General features: G+C 39.7%; 1 protein-coding gene across 2 annotated transcripts in view; it reads left to right on the top strand.

Moving 5' to 3' along the window:
* The window catches only part of STXBP5 (syntaxin binding protein 5), a 468,219-nt gene extending 453,814 nt beyond the window's left edge, over nucleotides 1-14,405 (top strand). Inside the window, exon 28 of one of the 2 annotated variants that reach the window (XM_088474382.1) lies at nucleotides 12,062-14,405. In XM_088474382.1, coding sequence (XP_088330508.1) covers nucleotides 12,062-12,103 — 42 coding nt within the window. In that variant the 3' untranslated portion in view covers nucleotides 12,104-14,405. The remainder of the gene's footprint in view (nucleotides 1-12,061) is intronic. The other variant, XM_088474383.1, reaches the window with a different exon arrangement.
* The last annotated feature ends 4,870 nt before the right edge of the window (nucleotides 14,406-19,275 follow it).

The raw sequence follows: 19,275 nt of genomic DNA, 5'->3' as shown, positions 1-19,275 counted from the left end.
CGAGACTCCAATAACGACGGCCATGCCGTCGTTATGGGTCTCGCACCAAAGGGGGCGTACTGTCGATAGTGATTGACAGCACACCCCTTTGGTGGGCGTACCGGGGGCGTGGCTGCCCAGACGGAGGCGTTCCCATGGGAACACCTACCGTCTGGGGCCGGCCCCACTGACATCATTGGCTGGCTGTTGCATCGCTTGGCTGTTGCATGTAGTAAGGTCTTTAACGTGTTTCGTCACGGTCACGTGACTTTTTGAAAAACGCGTTAAAGACCTCACTACACAGCAACAGCCAAGCGCTCCTTGTAACCCTGACAGCACACCAGCCTAGCGGTACACGTGGGAATACTTCACCTCGCCCGGCCGGGCTACTATCATCCACATTAGAGGATCCGCTACCTGCATTTCCGAGGACGCTCGGACAGCATATAATTTCTTCTGTTATATTGGTAATTTATTATTTTTCTGTTTATTTATTTCATTTTTATCTGCAGTAAATTTATATTTAGACTATTGACTCCTGGACACAATTATTGAGATCTCTTCATTTACAAGACTCTCAGCGCAGATCTAATAAGTTTTTTAGCATCTCACTGCTTAATTTAGATTATAAATTACTTACAAAACTTCTAGCAGAATGCTTGAAGTATATTCTGTCTGACATTTTTGAAGAAGATCAAACTGGGTTTGTTTGGCAGCGCCTTTCGGTCACAAATATTAGGAAGATCTTATTGATCCTCCAAACTCTCACTTCCTCTGGCACGCCTGACTTCACCATTGCTTTATCCCGTGACGCTGAAAAAGAGTTCTATCTTGTAACATGGGACCATTTATTTGAATAGTTATTGAGGTTTGGTTTTCCAGAGGAATTCCTTCACATTCTACGTTCCCTTTATACAGCAGCTGTGACTCAAGTAGTCAGTGAAGGCCATATACCGGACACGTTTTCAATATGTGGAGGCACTAGGCAGGGGTGCCCACTTTCTCTCCTCTTGTTTGCTCTGGCCCTGGAGCCTTTAGCTGTTGCTCTACATAGAGACAAGCTATTAGCTGGCATAACTGTGGGCTTAATTGAATCCAAATTAGCACTCTTCACTGATGATATGATGATGTTTGTTTCTAAACTTAAAACGTTGCTCCCTTCTATTGTTGATTTGAATAGCAGATTTGGCTCCTTTGCGGGTTACAGGGTCAACTTTGATAAATCTGAAGTGATGCCATCTACTCATTCCCTTAAATATCTAGGTATTAACCCCACATCTCCAAGTTTTCACTAAAACTGTTTTTGTAGGTTATATATTAGATTGGTTCCGGAATAGAGGCATATAAACCAATAACCTACTCGTAAGAATTTATATTTTTTCCCTTATTCACCAGCAGCTTTACTACATCTCCCTTTGTCTTCCATCCCACCAGAAATTTGTTCTAATATAATGTTTATGGACACTTACCACTCCTGGTTGGGTATCACTAGGGGATTCAAAAGAGACGACGGGGTATATTTACTGAAGTGCAGGTTTTTAGAAGTGGAAATGTTGCCCATAGTAACCAATCAGATTCTACTTAACATTTATCTAGCAACTTATAGAAGATAATAGCTACAATCTGTTTGGTTGCCATGGGCAACATCTCCACTTCTAAAAACCCGCACTTTAGTAAATATACCTCCACCTATCTACACCATTCACTACCTTTTGGGGTAATCCATTATTTACACCTAGTTTAAACAACCATTTATTCTCGAGATGTGTTTGATCTAGGGGGTATATTGTTGACTTCTACTTCACTACATGAAAAATACCTTCTCCTGCAGTTACACCTTTACATGTACTTACAAGCTAGACACTATATTCAATTTATTTCTGTCGTTGTCTCCCCTTCCTCTGAAACAGACCTATTAATGTCCTTAATACGCTGTTTAGGTACATTATTCTCCAAAATTCATTATTTGACTACTGGTTTGATGCACGGTACTGCTTATAAACCTTGGGAGAAACTTAGTTCTACATGGCAAAATTATTTGGGTCAAGATATAACTCCCAAACTTCTAACCATATATTATCACAAAACTGTCAGTAGTGCACTTGGCTATGCTTCAAGAAGTACATTTCAAAACTTTACAAAGAGCATATATATCTCAGTGACAGAGGAGGCATATGATAGCGAATGAGTCTGGATCATGTCTCAAGTGTAAATCCCCTAGAGCAACACTTATTTTGGGAATGCCGTAAAGTAAAAAAAAAAATTCTGGGATAAAGTATTTGTTTATTTCTTCTGTCACTTGTTTGCATCTCAGACATGACCCTCTTGCAATGCTTTGTTGTAATTTGAAAAACTGGGATTTGGGTCAGACTTCAAAGGAACTTTTACCTTTTGTCACTCTTATTTTAACAATCGCTATGAAAGTTATTTTGAAATCTTAGACAGTCGCTTCCCCACCTTTTTTAGGCATGCTTAACGCAATGTTACTCCAGATCTTATATTTTGACTGGTGAGCTACATTGCCAGATATTGAGAAGTGCATTATTAATTTTAACCAACAATGTACATCGAAAAACTAGATACCTCTACCCAAGGTCATATCCTGACGTTATTTTAAACAACAACATGGTACCTGTATAGACGTGAGAGTTGGCCTTACTGTATTGCTCACGTATGTTTGAAGGTATGGAAGAGGGAGAGAGCCAGGGAGCCTGAAAAAAAAAGCCAGTGGACCCATTTCGTTAGTATACCTTGCTTCGCACCCCAACTTAAGAGACCCTAATTGTTGTTGGGTTTTTTTATTAGTATTTTATTTTTCTAAATTTTATGTTTTGTTTTTTTCTATATTTCACTTTCTTTGATGTTTTCTTTTCTTATCTTATTTTCTATTTCCTATTATGTTTTCTCTGATGTTTGTTTCCAAATAGTTTGTTTTTTTTACTGGTCAGTCAATTTTATATTTTTTCTATGCTGAATCTAAGCCGTTCGTGTCTTTGTATAACACTACAATGTTTATTCATGGTTCACTGTAGTTTTTTATGGCTCAACCTGTATAATGTAAGCCATTTGTATTGTATTATTTTCATATTAATAAAAGTAAAAATTGTTTGGGAAGAAATAAGACAAACCATCTGCACTAATCTAGGAAGTCTGATTAAATGCTTATTACTTGTTCAGCCCACTCTGACGCAACAGAATATACTGGCGCTGTATAAGCAGCTGATAATAATAATAACACTGGTAAACTTCGACAGGAAAAGCCACAGTAGGACCAAAGTAGCCTCAATAGTGAAATAATTTGAATAAGAAAAGACAGGCAAGTTGTTCTTAAATAGAAATTTAGGGGCTGATTCTGACTATGGAGAAAACCAAAAACAGGAGTAGCTTTGCATTTGGGCAAACCATGGTGAAATGCAAGCAGGGGTAAAAGTAATATTTGGGGGATTCCGTATATATGTATCATAAATATTACTTCCCAGGGACGTCTGCAAGCTTCCTTGTTTCTGATAACATCAGTGGGAATGGATTCCCCCATATTGCTTATTCTGACTACAGGTGGAGGGTGCTGGGCTGGGGGAGAATGGAAGATTGACCTGGGGCACTGCTGCTGCTGGGCATATGCAGCAGCTCCCTCTCGGCAATCTCCTTGTAAACAATGCACAATCATAGCTCTCTTAATATGTGTACAGAAGAGAAATAGTGTAATGGTGCACTGGTCACATCAATACATTAAAATATATATTTTATTAGCTCATTTAAAACAATTACATCACCAATAAAATAATTGATATCTAAATATCCATATCCCCTACGTATAATGTATTGTATCCAATGGTGACGTAGGGGATATGGATATTTAGATATACCTTTTATTAGTTAATTTAAGACAATTATATCACCAATAAAATAATTGATATCTAAATATCCATATCCCCTTCGTCACCCTACTCTTTTGGATACAATACATTATACGTAGGGGATATGGATATTTAGATATCAATTATTTTATTGGTGATGTAATTGTCTTAAATGAACTAATAAAAGGTGTATTTTATGTATTTATGTGACCAGTGCACCATTACACTATTTCTCTTCTGTACACATATGTTCCGATTTATTTAGTGTGTAGCACCTCTTTATTTGGGAAGCTGACATTACTCCGTATGTTACATTAAAGAGAAGGTCATATACTGGTGCAGTTGTTCTTCTTTCTAATCATAGCTCTCTGTCTGAGGAGCTGCCGTGGCCAGTATAGAGACAGAGGCACAGCTGTCTCCTTCTGAAAAAAAAAAATCGGTCCATTGGGGGGTTTCTGGGTGCTCAGAACCACCCCCTGCGTGTGCCACTGGCAAGGGGTGCCAATACATATGTTTTTATTTTGCATGCACAGTAAATATGTTAGCATTTGTATGTAGCCCTCAAATGCTGGACAGCTTTATTTTTATGCTAGAGTTTAGACTTGAGCTGGACATGCCGCTCCCAAATCTAAATGTTTCTACTGTGCAACATGGTTTTGTCAAGGTGCAAAATTACTCTCTTTTTGCTTTTTGATTAATTCCCAACTAATTTAAATGGGCCCTATGAAATGTATAAGGTATACTTGGAATTCAAGTAAAACAATCTTTGTTTATGGTATTTTTATTATTATTATTATTATTATTATTATTATTATTATTATATACTGCATAGATTTTTGCAGCTTTCTTTCTGAATAAAGAATGTAGATTTTGGTTCCTTGAATACTAGGGGATTTATTTATTGAGCTGTGTTATTTTAAAATCACAGATTTTTATAGATGTTTGCTGTGTGGTTTTAAAGAGGCAATTTTATTAAAGACAAACCCTGGCATGATTTGCCTTTAATGAAACCTGCGATTTTAAATAACTGCAGCATGCTACACAAATGCTTGCTAGGCCAAGTGACTTGTCTTATGCTGGGTGTACACTACTAGATATATCGTTCGTTCGATCAACGAACGATATATCTAGAGTGCATTGTTGGTTGTGTACACCTGATATGTCTGTGAACTACGTAATTCACATGCATATGAGGTTGGCCATGCAGCACAGCCGATGCCGATATATCTGACAGATATATCTGTCCATTTGCCTGTGTGTACGGACGACCTGCCAACCACCCATACACTGACTGCAGGGACCACAACACATCAACTGGATGGGCCAATTTAAATGCCCACCCAGTTGTGATGTCTGCCTCGGCACATTAAGCATCCCAATGGGCAGCTTGGATGGCCAATCCATCATCTCAGCGTATACCCAGCTTAAGGCAACAAACAAGGTAAATCACAAATCCCTCAAGTGATTTGTAACAGTGAGTAACACTGCTGCTTAAACCACAGAGGTTTTATTGACAACATGATAATATATATATATATATATATATATATATATATATATATATATATATATATATATATATTAGGGGTGTGCACCGGCCACGTTTTGTGTTTTGGTTTTGGATCTGGATCTTTCTTCGTGTTTTGGATCTGGATTGGTTTTGCCAAAACCACCCTTCCGTGGTTTGGGTTCTGGGTTTTGTGTTTTGGATCTGTATTTTTTTGAAAAAAAGCTTAAAAACAGCTAAATTCACAGAATTTGTAGGTTTTTCTGCTCCTATGCTATTATTAACCTCAATAACCTTAATTTCCACTCATTTCCAGTCTATTCTGAACACCTCACACCTCACAATAGTGTTTTTATGTCCAAAAGGTTGCACCGAGGTAGCTGGATGACTATGCTAAGCGACACGAGTGGGCGGCACAAACACGTGACCCATCTAGGCGTGAAACTGCAGTGGCAGACAGGATGGCAGTTTGAAAAACTAGGCCCCAAACTGTACATAATGCAAAGAAAAAAAAGAGGTGTAAGATGGAATTGTCCTTGGGCCCTCCCACCCACCCTTATGTTGTATAAACAGGACATGCACACTTTAACAAACCAATCATTTCAGCGCCAGGGTCTGCCACACAACTGTGGCTGAAATGATTGGTTCGTTTGGGCCCCCACAAAACAAGCTGGCAATTAATCTGTCCCTGCACAAACTGGCTCTACGGAGGCAAGATGTCATCCTCATCCTCCTCATCCACCGATTCCTCACCCTCTTCAGTGTGTACATCCTCATCCTCACAGAGTATTAATTCGTCCCTGCTGGAACCACAGGTCCCTCTGTACGTTCTGGAGGCTGGTCTCCCTGGAAGAGTTGATAATTCATTTTATGAACATCATCTTCTCCACATTTTGTGGAAGCAACCTCCTACGCCTTTCGCTGACAAGGTTCCCGGCTGCACTAAACACTCTTTCGGAGTACACACTGGAGGGGGGGCAACTCAGGTAAAATAGAGCCAGTTTGTACAGGGACCTCCAAATTGCTTCTTTTTCCTGCCAGTACAGGTACGGACTGTCTGACATGCCTACTTGGATGCTGTCACCGATGTAATCCTTTAACAGACAGACGCACGCTTGTCGCTGCTGCTTTGAGGATGCAAGTGCGGCTACAGCCCACACAATTCACAAAGACAGAAAAAAAAAAGAATATTTTTATTGTTTGTGGAGCGCACTTTGAGGGTTACACCACCCTTTAACAGACAGACGCACGCTTGTCGCTGCTGCTTTGAGGATGCAAGTGCGGCTACAGCCCACACAATTCACAAAGACAGAAAAAAGAAGAAGAATATTTTTATTGTTTGTGTAGCACACTTTGAGGGTGTCACCACCCTTTAACAGACAGATGCACGCTTGTCGCTGCTGCTTTAAGGATGCAGGTGCGGCTACAGCCCACACATTTCACAAAGACCGAAAAAAAAAGAACAATATTTTAATTGTTTGTGTAGCACACTTTGAGGGTGTCACCACCCTTTAACAGACAGACGCACGCTTGTCGCTGCTGCTTTAAGGATGCAGGTGCGGCTACAGCCCACACAATTCACAAAGACAGAAAAAAAAAGAACAATATTTTAATTGTTTGTGTAGCACACTTTGAGGGTGTCACCACCCTTTAACAGACAGACGCACGCTTGTCGCTGCTGCTTTGAGGATGCAGGTGGAATCTAGACGGGATTTGGAACCGAGGACACACTACCTCCATCAATTGTCTAAATCCCACTGCACTAATGGCGGATACCGGACGCACGTCTAACACCAACATAGCAGTCAAGGCCTCAGTTATACATTTTGCTTCAGGATGACTGCTGTCGTACTTCATCCTCATCGCTAGGGACTGTTGGAGGGTCAATTGTTTAGTAAAAGTAGTGATGTTCCTACTTCCTCTTTGGGATGATGAACAACTCCCAGCAGCAGCAACAGCACTAGGAGGAAGTGGTTCTTGATCTTTCCCTATTTTATTTTTATCGGAGAAAGTTTGGTCCTCCATTTATGTTATATTGATATATACGTGCGGCTAAAGCGCACACAAACACAGAAAATATTTTTTTATTTTTGCTGGAGAGTAGTGCACTTTGTGGGTTACACCACCCTTTAAGAAATGAGCCAGCCGGCTCTTTACTTATGGGACACAGGCGCACGCTTGGCGCTGCTCCTTTGTTGATGCACGTGCAGCCACAGTGCACACAAGTCACAAACACAGAAAATATATATTTTTTTGTTTTGGAGTGTACTTTTGGGGGTTACAGAACCCTTTAACGGTCAAGCCAGCCGGCCCTTTACTTATGACACAGGCGCATGCTTGGCACTACTTTGTTGATGCACGTGCGGCTACTGCGCACACAATTCACAAACACAGAAAATAATTTTTTTTTTGGTTTGGACTGGAGTGTACTTTCGGGGGTTACAGCACCCTTAACGGTCAAGCCAGCCGGCCCTTTACTTATGACACAGGCGCACGCTTGGCACTACTTTGTTGATGCACGTGCGGCTACTGCGCACACAATTCACAAACACAGAAAATAATTTTTTTTTTGGTTTGGACTGGAGTGTACTTTCGGGGGTTACAGCACCCTTAACGGTCAAGCCAGCCAGCCCTTTACTTATGACACAGGCGCACACTTGGCACTACTTTGTTGATGCACGTGCGGCTACTGCGCACACAATTCACAAACACAGAAAATAATTTTTTTTTTGGTTTGGACTGGAGTGTACTTTCGGGGGTTACAGCACCCTTAACGGTCAAGCCAGCCGGCCCTTTACTTATGACACAGGCGCACGCTTGGCACTACTTTGTTGATGCACGTGCGGCTACTGCGCACACAATTCACAAACACAGAAAATAATTTTTTTTTTGGTTTGGACTGGAGTGTACTTTGGGGGTTACAGCAACTTTTAACGGTCAAGCCAGCCGGCCCTTTACTTATGACACAGGCGCACGCTTGGCACTACTTTGTTGATGCACGTGCGGCTACTGCGCACACAATTCACAAACACAGAAAATAATTTTTTTTTTGGTTTGGACTGGAGTGTACTTTGGGGGTTACAGCACCCTTTAACGGTCAAGCCAGCCAGCCCTTTACTTATGACACAGGCGCACGCTTGGCACTACTTTGTTGATGCACGTGCGGCTACTGCGCACACAATTCACAAACACAGAAAATAATTTTTTTTTTGGTTTGGACTGGAGTGTACTTTCGGGGGTTACAGCACCCTTTAACGGTCAAGCCAGCCGGCCCTTTACTTATGACACAGGCGCACGCTTGGCACTACTTTGTTGATGCACGTGCGGCTACTGCGCACACAATTCACAAACACAGAAAATATATTATTTTTTCAGCACTTGGGGGGAGCACCCCTGATGGACAGAGCACCCCCTGGACAACACTACAGCACCCCTTTAGGACTGGTACACTGCACAGGACTTTGGAGTGGACACAGCCCCTATGGAGAACTGACTGCACAACACAGTCCAGCCAGCCCCTAAGGACTTTGAAGTAGTGGACACAGCCCCTATTAACAACAGCAGCACAGCACAACACAGCCAGCCCCTATGGACTTTGAAGTAGTGGACAACAGCAGCACTACACTACACTACACTACACAGCCCTAACTCCCACCCTCCCTCTTCACTGTCCACAGCCGAGTGAGAAAATGGCGCCGACGCGGGTACCTTATATAGGATCCAAAACCCGCGAGACTCGGAAGGCGGGATGATGACGTTTTGCCTCGATTTCAGATCCGAGTCAGGCGGGAAAAGTCGAGCCTGACTCGGATCGGGGGGGTTCGGATTTCAGAAATCCGAACCCGCTCACCCCTAATATATATATATATATATATATATATATATATATATATAGCATGTATAGAATGTGAAAAGCACGTTGATGTCACACTAATGCTGGTAGCTGCTAACTTTGGTGAAAGGTGCTTTGTGAATCTTGTTTTGCAATTACATGTTGTGGTTAAAAAGCAGTCTAATATAATTCAGTGTTAGAGAGAAGACACGCAGAGCTGTTATCACAGTGTTTTTACAACAATATGGCCCATTTATAATAGGCTGCAATTTGGTGGTGCCGGCGTGATTGCAGCGAGATAACTTTGACAGTAGATTTAAAATGTCAGTTTTAAAGCAAAACTACAGTCAGGTGCATAAATGTTGGGACATTGACAGAATTTTCTTATTTTGGCCTCTATTCACCATCACAATGGCTTTGAAATGAAACAAACAAGATGTGCTTTAACTGCAGACTTTCAGATTTAATTTGAGGGTAATTACATCCAAATCAGGTGAACGGTGTAGGAATTACAACGGTTTCTATATGTGCCTCCCACTTTTTAAGGGGCCAAAAGTAATGGGACTATCAACTCAAAAGCTATTTCATGGACAGGTGTGGGCTATTCCCTCGTTATTTCATTAACAATTAAGCAGGTAAAAGGTCTGGAGTTGATTCTAGGTGTGACATTTGCATTTGGAATCAGTTGCTGTCGACTCTCAATATGAGATCCAAAGAGCTGTCACTATCAGTGAAGCAAGCCATCATTAGGCTGAAAAATCAAAACAAACCCATCAGGGAGATAGCAAAAATATTATGTGTGGCCAAATCAACTGTTTAGAACATTCTTAAAAAGAAAGAACGCACTGGAGAGCTCAGCAACACCAAGAGACCCGGAAGACCACGGAAAACAACTGTGGTGGATGACAGAACAATTATTTCCCTGGTGAAGAAAAATCCCTTCACAACAGTTGGCCAAATCAAGAACACTCTCCAGGAGGTAGGTGTATATGTGTCAAAGTCAACAATCAAGAGAAGACTTCACAAGAGTGAATATAGAGGGTTCACCACAAGATGGTGAGCCACAAAAACAGGAAGACCAGATTATAGTTTGCCAAACAACATCTAAAAAAGCCATTACAGTTCTGGAACAACATCCTATGGACAGATGAGACAAAGATCAACTTGTATCAGAGTGATGGGAAGAGAAAAGTATGGAGAAGGAAAGGAACTGCTCATGATCCAAAACATACCACCTCATCAGTGAAGCATGGTAGCGGTAGTGTCATGGCGTGGGCATGTATGGCTGCCAATGGAACTGGTTCCCTTTTATTTATTGATGATGTGACTGCTGACAAAAGCAGCAGAATGAATTCTGAAGTGTTTCGGGCAGTATTATATGCTCATATTCAGTCAAATGCTTCAGAACTCATTGGACGGCGCTTCACAGTGCAGATGGACAATGACCCGAAGCATACTGCAAAAGCAACCAAAGAGTTTTTTAAGGCTAAAAAGTGGAATGTTATGCAATGGCCAAGTCAATCCCCTGACCTGAATCCGATTGAGCATGCATTTCACTTGATGAAGACAAAACTGAAGGGAAAATGCCCCAAGAACAAGCAGGAACTGAAGACATTTGCAGTAGAGGCCTGGCAGAGCATCACCAGGGATGAAACCCAGCGTCTGGTGATGTCTATGCGTTCCAGACCTTAGGCTGTAATTGCCTGCAAAGGATTTGCAACAAAGTATTAAAAAGTGAAAGTTAGATTTAGGATTGTTTAGTTTGTCCCATTACTTTTGGCCCCTTAAAAAGTGGGAGGCACATATAGAAACCGTTGTAATTCCTACACCGTTCACCTGATTTGGATGCAATTACCCTCAAATTAAATCTGAACGTCTACAGTTAAAGCACATCTTGTTTGTTTCATTTCAAAGCTATTGTGGTGGTGAATAGAGGCCAAAATATGAAAATTCTGTCAATGTCCCAATATTTATGCACCTGACTGTATGTTGCATTTAAGTTAAAATGAATCACCACTTCTAGGGGCTACAGTATCTCGCTGAAATCACGCCTGAATTAGCAATTCACAACCTATTACTTATGGGCCTATGGACCTCATTCAGAGGCGGTCGCTCGGGAGCGATCGGTCGCACCCAAAGTGATCGAGAATATGCAAAACAAGCGCTCAATCGCAATGCACATCGTAAGCGCGGAAACACCCACAACAATGAAAGCACACCTCCTATCTCTACGGCCTAATTCAGAGACGGTTGCAGGCGGCAACCTACGTCAGCACGATTAACACCTGTCACAGTGTTAATTGCCTACAGACATCGGTTGAGGCAGAAACCATCGCCAGCACTCGCAATGCTTAAGGTAGACCCATGGCTACCTTTAGCACTACGAGCAGTAGCATTGTTATTGCAACGAGATGACGTGTGAGATGACTCGCTCAGTAATATATGCACGCCCTTAAAACGCCCTTTTTAAGGTCAACCACGCCTGCGTCCGCACCACCACACCCCCGTTCACAAGCACCTTCCACTGTAACCACCCACAAACGGCACGAAATGTCAATCACAGCTGCGACCTCGTAGTGACTAACGAGCAAGAGGATTGCGGTCGGAAAGACAGGCTTGCGCAAACGCACTGCCATGTACACGCATGCACAGTTGAAAAAAACATTGCTCACTATGACCAATCGCTCCGTGCGACCGCCTCTGAATGAGCTCCTATATCCCATGAATGATGCTTCCAGAGGATGTGGCTGAGCTTAATAAAACATGACAGTGTGACCTGTCAACAGTGTTACTCTGCTGCACTGGGCTATGTTATGAATACATATCAGATTCTGTTGTAAAGAAGTTTTCATTCTACAAACAGTGACTTCCTTTTTTCTCTTGTAGATGATGTTAAAATACAAGGAAAAGAAATGGTACCAGTTCTGATGAGCCAGACTCAAATGCATCTGTTTAACTTCACTGGGAAGGAAGATTTTAAACAAACCATGCATCCATCTTCTCGTCATTTCTTTCTGCAGGACAGTTGGGAACAAGGGGTGAACATTCATATTTGGTTACTGTTTCCTAGCACAAATCATATACTGTTTTACCTCAGTCTTGTGGCTTTAACTGAGGAGCATTACATTCACACAAACAGAAACAAGCCCAGTATTTGTCTTGAAGCTGTGGTATAATGAGACGATGGAAGAGAGCAGGTAACAACGCAGACACTGGTGAGAAGACACAACAAGAATGAGCAAAAGTGGAAAATGTTTTTTTTTATTATTTCAATGTCAATATTTTTGTGGGGGTTTTTTTTGTCTTTTACGGGTGTTTCACTTTTCTGAAAAAGGAGACGATAAAAGATCTGCATCTAACCTCTGTTGCTTACCCACAATTATCACCGGCTCTTATAGCTATTAAATGTAAGGGCATAAAACAGTCCTGGGATTGTACTAACTGCACAAGGTGAGAACTATATGTTCATCCAATGAGAGCGAGCAGACGTTTCCCGATGGTGAAGATTCAATGTTAAATCATTACAAATTCTGCATTCATATCAAGCTCGTCATAGGATTGGTAATTCCTTCCTAAATTACAGTTCTTATCAGACATCCCTTGACATTAGAGAGGGTCTTTCTTTATTAATGTTTTTTATTTCCCTTTAAAAATGTGTGCCACTGCCTGAGTTGCTCTATGATCCATTACCACATATGAATTCCTCTATGACTGGTTCTAATACCAAATAGTTATAATGTACCACAGTTCGTTGGAGGAGAAGAGGTTGTTCTGCAGTTACATGGAGATTGTGGTGGTGGTATCTCCATCTGTTATGTGTTTACTGTTTGTTAAAACAAAAATGATCTTTGAAAGAAACTGCTAAATTACAAGTTGTTTTTCTGAACCACTTTTCTGAATGGTAAACCTCCTTTTTTAGTAGATTATAGATTATAAAAATATAGAAAATTCAGCTGGAATGACAAAAGAAATATTATGTATGACTTTATGTCAGATAAGAATAATGTACAATATGTACTGCACAAGAAACACATAGAGTGATGCTTAATACATATGGCACAGAATATTATTCTTTATTAATATTTCCAGATTAATCATCTAACATTCCCTAGATGCACATTGTAAAAGATTTTGACTCGCCCAAAGAGTAATAGAATATTATTTAATACATACCCTTATAATTTTTATGTCTCCACTTATAGAGATCCCAGAGATGACATCCGGTTGACAAGGGCAGATTGCGACATGGCTCATGTTATTATGGCCCCGCCCCCATGCTGTGCAATGCCGTGGTAGCACGCAACAGGGGGAGAGGCTCTAATAATGCTATTCGCCACAGATCACGTCATAGAGGACCTCCCCCACGTCAGTAGTGGAGTGGACAGGGTCCAAGAGAGTACACTCTCGGGGATCATTGAGAACCTTACGAAATTCAAGAATAAGCAAGTATACTTTAATATTATGGTGCTATATGTGCTATAACCTACAGCAACCAACCAGACTCTGACATTTTGCCGTTCCAGTTTAGATCGTTAAAGCAAATTATTGCTATGGGCTATAGCAGTATTTTACATATAGCACTATGTTATTAAAAAAAAGCCATATAGGGTAATAGGTCAATGATGCATAAATGTTTCTGACACCACCTTATACAAATCTTTTATGCTCCACCTACTAGTACTATGTTAATTCAATATTAATATTGGATATTCAATATTAATATCAATATGGGAAGCTACACATTTAAAACCTACAGTACTACATTTATCATATCATCATTTGGTGAGGATGAGTTATTAGATGATATGGGCCACACACATAATGTAGTTGTTCAGTTGTCGTATTTGTAACTTTCCCCGACACCATTGTTACTATTCATTGGCTGAGGTACTCCATTCATTTATTAATAGTTCATTTCTTTTTAAGTGCCTATAAAAGTAGATAGGAAATGAAGAGAAATTTCTAATTACAGCAGCATTGTACATTTGTAGTTGCATGTACAATTACAGTATTACCATGTTTTGGCGCATGCAGTTCTAAAGATATATTTTTCTATTTATTTGAACCTTCTGGCATGTTACAGTCATGTGATGACATAGGTCTCATGATTGTGATGTCATTTCTGTGCTCTGAATAAAATTATTACAACACTCCAATTTCATTGATAAAGGTTGCACTGTAACTGGGCACCGATTTCATTTTATTTACAAAAAAAGTAATAAATTCTCATTTGTGGATAATCATAAGAGCAGTGCTATATTCATGAGCATAGGAAAAGTAAACATGAAGAATTTCATCAAATACAGATACAGTAAAAACAACATTGTCCTTGTAAATATACAGAATTCATGCACTCATGTATGTCTTTTCTTAGGAGACCCATTACATATATTTTGCAATTTTTCACAGTTTGAAATTTCCAAAAGCTATTGATGTAGAATACAGTATTTCTTTAAAATGTGTGCATAGAATGAAAATATTCTATTCAATACTGTAAGCGGAAGCACAGTACTCTATTACAGACATGTAATATGGAGATTTCGTTATTGGGTTTCCATGAAATAGAGATCCATTGCAGCTATTCAGATATATGCACCATTCACTTTGTCTTAATGGATATGTATATCTCCCAACATTCTTAACTATAAGACATTCTTCCTCCCAGCTTTTGCCCTCAATCCGCCAAACAACTCTACCACCTCTGCAGTTGGACTTGCCCATATGTTTTTAGGATACATCTATTTGACACAAAATATTGGTTAGGGAATGGAAATAAAGCCATGAGGTTACTGTTATTGTAGAACGTAAGGTAATGCTTTTTTTAAATGATTTGGTTCTAGAGTGCAGAAGATTTGTAGGACAAAAAACCACAGTTATATGGCATGGACGTGTTTCCTATAATTACATTTTCAACTTAGACTTACATTGTTAATTTATAGCCTTTAAATCCATAGCAGTAGATAAAAAAAATATATATATCAATTTCCGAACTTGACCACAAAACTCATCCCTGAAATATGGCATAAATGATTATGAGGTATACCAGTACACAGGCAGCCATTTTGTGAGATGAACCAGTAATAATGAGAATGCAGCCCACTAATTGTCCTGGTGTCAGCAGTGCGATAAGTCATTTCTCTTGAATTTACAGGCTGCATTCTCATGAATGGACAGAGTGCCTTAATGGTGTCACTTTTTCATTGTGAAATAATAAGCTACATTGTTATAAATATAAGTTGAACCCTCAAAATGGCTGCCTCCATCGTTTATAGACTATAGGTACACTACAAAAAAAAGCTTGTTTGTAATGTATCCTTGTTTTTAAAGCTAAGCCTCCACTTTAATATGCTGGTGACATTTAAACATGCAGGTGGTTGCTATGCTTTTTCTTATAAATTTTGGTTGCTACTTCAAAGCTTATGATATAAAACAAATTGTGGCGGACACCTGTAGATGAAAACAAAGGGTTAGTGGATGTATGTCTGCTGATCCTGTTTTTTCTTCTTCTTGCATTTAATAATCACATTAATATGCACAGATCTGCATTGCTACACTACCTACTGTAGTACAAATCAGTGATGTGTCATTCTTTATAGGAGTATACTGTAAAACGTATCGGGATTCCTTAGTCCGCAGTATAACAATGAAACAATAAGACACATCGGTTAGATGCACTGGACCTCACCTCACCACCTTGAAGAGGACCATTACAATGCATTACAACAGATGTAGCTGGGTAGAAGCCTGGCTGAAGAGTTAGAAGATCTTGCTGCCCCTGAATCTATTATATTAAAGTATTGTTACCTATATTAGAATATGTTTATATGAATAAAAAACTGGTAACCAAAATCAAATCTGCATTTTACGCATACAGGGGCTCATTCTAAGTCAGACATATCTGTCTTCACGACTCTAAGGGGTATATGTACTAAAGTGCGGGTTTACAGATGTGGAGGTGTTGCCCATAGCAACCAATCAGATTCTAGCTATTATCTTCTAGAAGGTGCGAGATAAATCATAAATAGAATCTGATTGGTTGCTATGGGCAACATCTCCACTTCTAAATACCCGCACTTTTAGTAACTATACCCCTAATAGCGAGTTTAGCATACAATGCATGCACAGAAGCAAATGTACACATATTTGCATATCTTGGACTAATTCTGACTTTGACAGATATTGGTTCTCTCTTTGGGGTAGATGTACTATGCCTTTGAGAGAAATAAAGTAGAGATAGATAACGTAGCAACCAATCAGCTCCTAACTGTCTTTTTCCAAACAAACAGCCTGTACAGTGACAGGAGCTGATTGGTTGGTGCTTTATCACTCTGCACTTGATCTCTCTCCACGGCTTAGTACATCTTCCCCTTTTGTGTGAAATGGGCCTGTCAGGGCAGTAAATGGCAGCAACAATGCGATCGCACTGAACTGTTCCGCCTTGTGTGTGAGTCATGAGTACGGAAAATGGAAGCCTGTTTCAGACAAATCTTTTGCACCGCGTATGGGGCTGGTGTAAGTGCCGACACGAATGATGAGGGTTGTGACTATGGACAGAAAAAGAGTGGGTGGCGTGGCTTCTAGCTTGGAGCCGCGCGGATCCTCGCATTAGCCTTACTGGAATTCACATGATCATCTGGTAGTAAATCAGGCTTCTGTAACATGAGGCAAACACAGCCACTTTGCTTCTGATCCAGAATCAGACCCAAAATTGCCTGCAATTCAAATTGCAACTCTTTTATCAGTCTTATAGCATTTGTGCTAAGTATCTGTTTTATTAATCCCTCAGAGTACAGTTAATAAGATAAATGGGGTGCTTCTTATATGGCTAATAGGAGAGGCAAGTTGCTACTCACATCTTAAGGAATTCCACCTATGCAATCTTATCACTAAAGCAAGGTTGGTAGAGAATAATGTTGAGTCTGTGTCTACTGTGATTACTGTCTCTCAAGAGCTCAATCCAGCTGAGCTTGTATTTGCAACACAAAAGGGATTCTAGTATTGTAGACTGGCGAAAGTAGTTTGCCCAGGATACAAATTATATCTTTGAGAATATTTTATGACACACGGTTTTGTTTTCAGGTACGCTTGACTAGGGCTAGAACTTGGAGATGATGTAGGAGAGTTTATAAATAATCTGTATCCTATGAGAGCAGTATAATGGTGACTTGAGCACAGAGTATTTCAGCTCATGTGTACATTCAAATGGGGAGGGGGCTTGGCTAACACATAGCTATTCCAAGCATTTTGACACTAACAACAGCACAGAGTAATGTGAAGCTCCTGTCAAACTGGTATGGGAAAGATGTGTGTTACATGAACATCTATATGAAAAAGAAAAAGTGTTTTATTTTTGTTACTTTATTGTTATTAAAAATAGTAATATTTTTAAGTAATAGTCATGTACTGTACAAAAGTTTAATATTCAGACATATTGTATAAATGAGTTCTCATTGGTGGCTGATGCTAGTAGCCTTAGTTTATGGTCACTTTTCTGATATGTTGAATAGTTATTTACATTTGCGCCCGGAGGTGAGGTGTGTGCTGGTTAAAAGGGTGTTGGATCATAAAAATATACTAATGAAAGCGGCCCTTATAAAACTTCAACATTTGCAGGCGCTCAGATACTTACTGTGTGCAAATGGATTTTAAAGTCTCCCTCACACATACATAAGTGAGCACCGCCATTCTGCTAGGGTGTGGTTATTACTAAACCTCCAACATCCAATATATGCAACTTCTCCACCCCCCAACTCTCATTTATATAATGGTGTAGTGCAAAAACATAATCTGTCCTATACCCCTAACCGTATTTAGTACATCCCTGATGCCCCCAGATCCTAACACCAAGATGTAAAATTTGCAACTATGCAAATGCCGCCATTTTCATTTACAAAATTTGGCATATTTCCAAAGAAACAACATATCATTTGTACTGCGAGATGTTAATTTTGCACATTTATACAGTCTAATATATATATATATATATATATATATATATATATATATATATGTTAGTATAGTAGAAGAACTGTCTCTTCATGATCCCATAAGTGTGCTCCTGACTAAGAATAGGATATATTCACAATTGTCAAGAAATTTATATTTGAAAAAGTTATATATAATCATGGTTGCCATTTGCAAGAAAATGAACAATTACTTTGTGGCTTTATGTGGGTAACGCAGTGGTATTTCAGTCCTAAATACGCAGAACAATCAGTGTTACCCCAACACTGGAGGGTATTGTGAACCATGTGTAAACTATACATTTTGCCATAGTTTCTGAATCATTTTTAGAATTTCATCATTCAAGACAACAATTTACAACCCATTTGAAATTGTTCAAACTTCTCTATGTTGGGATTTAAATAGTGACATTGCCAACAGATGCCTTAAATTTTATTTTGTGACCATAATACTATTTAAAATATATTTATATCTCTGTTTTGTTTGTTAAATGAGGTGAAGTTTGTTCTAGTGTATTTTATCTTTGTTGTCGTTTTATTCTATTGATGATATAAGGAATTTGTGCCAAAATGTTTAATATGCCATTGAGAACCTAGGATAATAGTAAATCATGTGACAACTGTAAGAGTGATTAGGGGCCAGATTGGAGATATCCATAAATTGTCACAGTACTGCTTTGCAAACAGTAAACACTTCCTTGGTTTTCTCATCTTGACTGCCAGCTAGTAAACAGAGTTTTTGTACCAGGCATCCTGATCTGGAGTGTAAAGCTGGGTACATATAAAAGCAGCTTATCCGATAATTGCTCCGATCCGACAGAGTATACAGGTTCTGTGTGCACCCATACACAATCAGCAATTTCTTACTCAGTGTGTGCTTTCTTTCGATCTCTTCAAATGGGATCGGGAGTTCGGGAACAAGTAAGCATGTGTAGCACACACTATCCCGACTTCCCAATCTGACCATTGCAAGAATGTTTGAAGCCAATTATTGTATAACACTCCTGCATACACATTTATAGGCTGATTGGCCCAATAATTGGATAGTGTGTACCCGGCTTAAGATACAACCAAATTTTAGGCACTTCTACTGTACGATTTCTGGAAGACCTGACACATACTGTAAAATCTTACTTC

The sequence above is a fragment of the Taudactylus pleione genome, unplaced genomic scaffold (assembly GCF_031769625.1).
Source record: "Taudactylus pleione unplaced genomic scaffold, aTauple2 ptg000154l, whole genome shotgun sequence".
Classification (NCBI taxonomy): Eukaryota; Metazoa; Chordata; class Amphibia; order Anura; family Myobatrachidae; genus Taudactylus; species Taudactylus pleione.
Note: the sequence above shows the minus strand (reverse complement) of the source record. Positions and strands in the feature narration are given on the sequence as shown.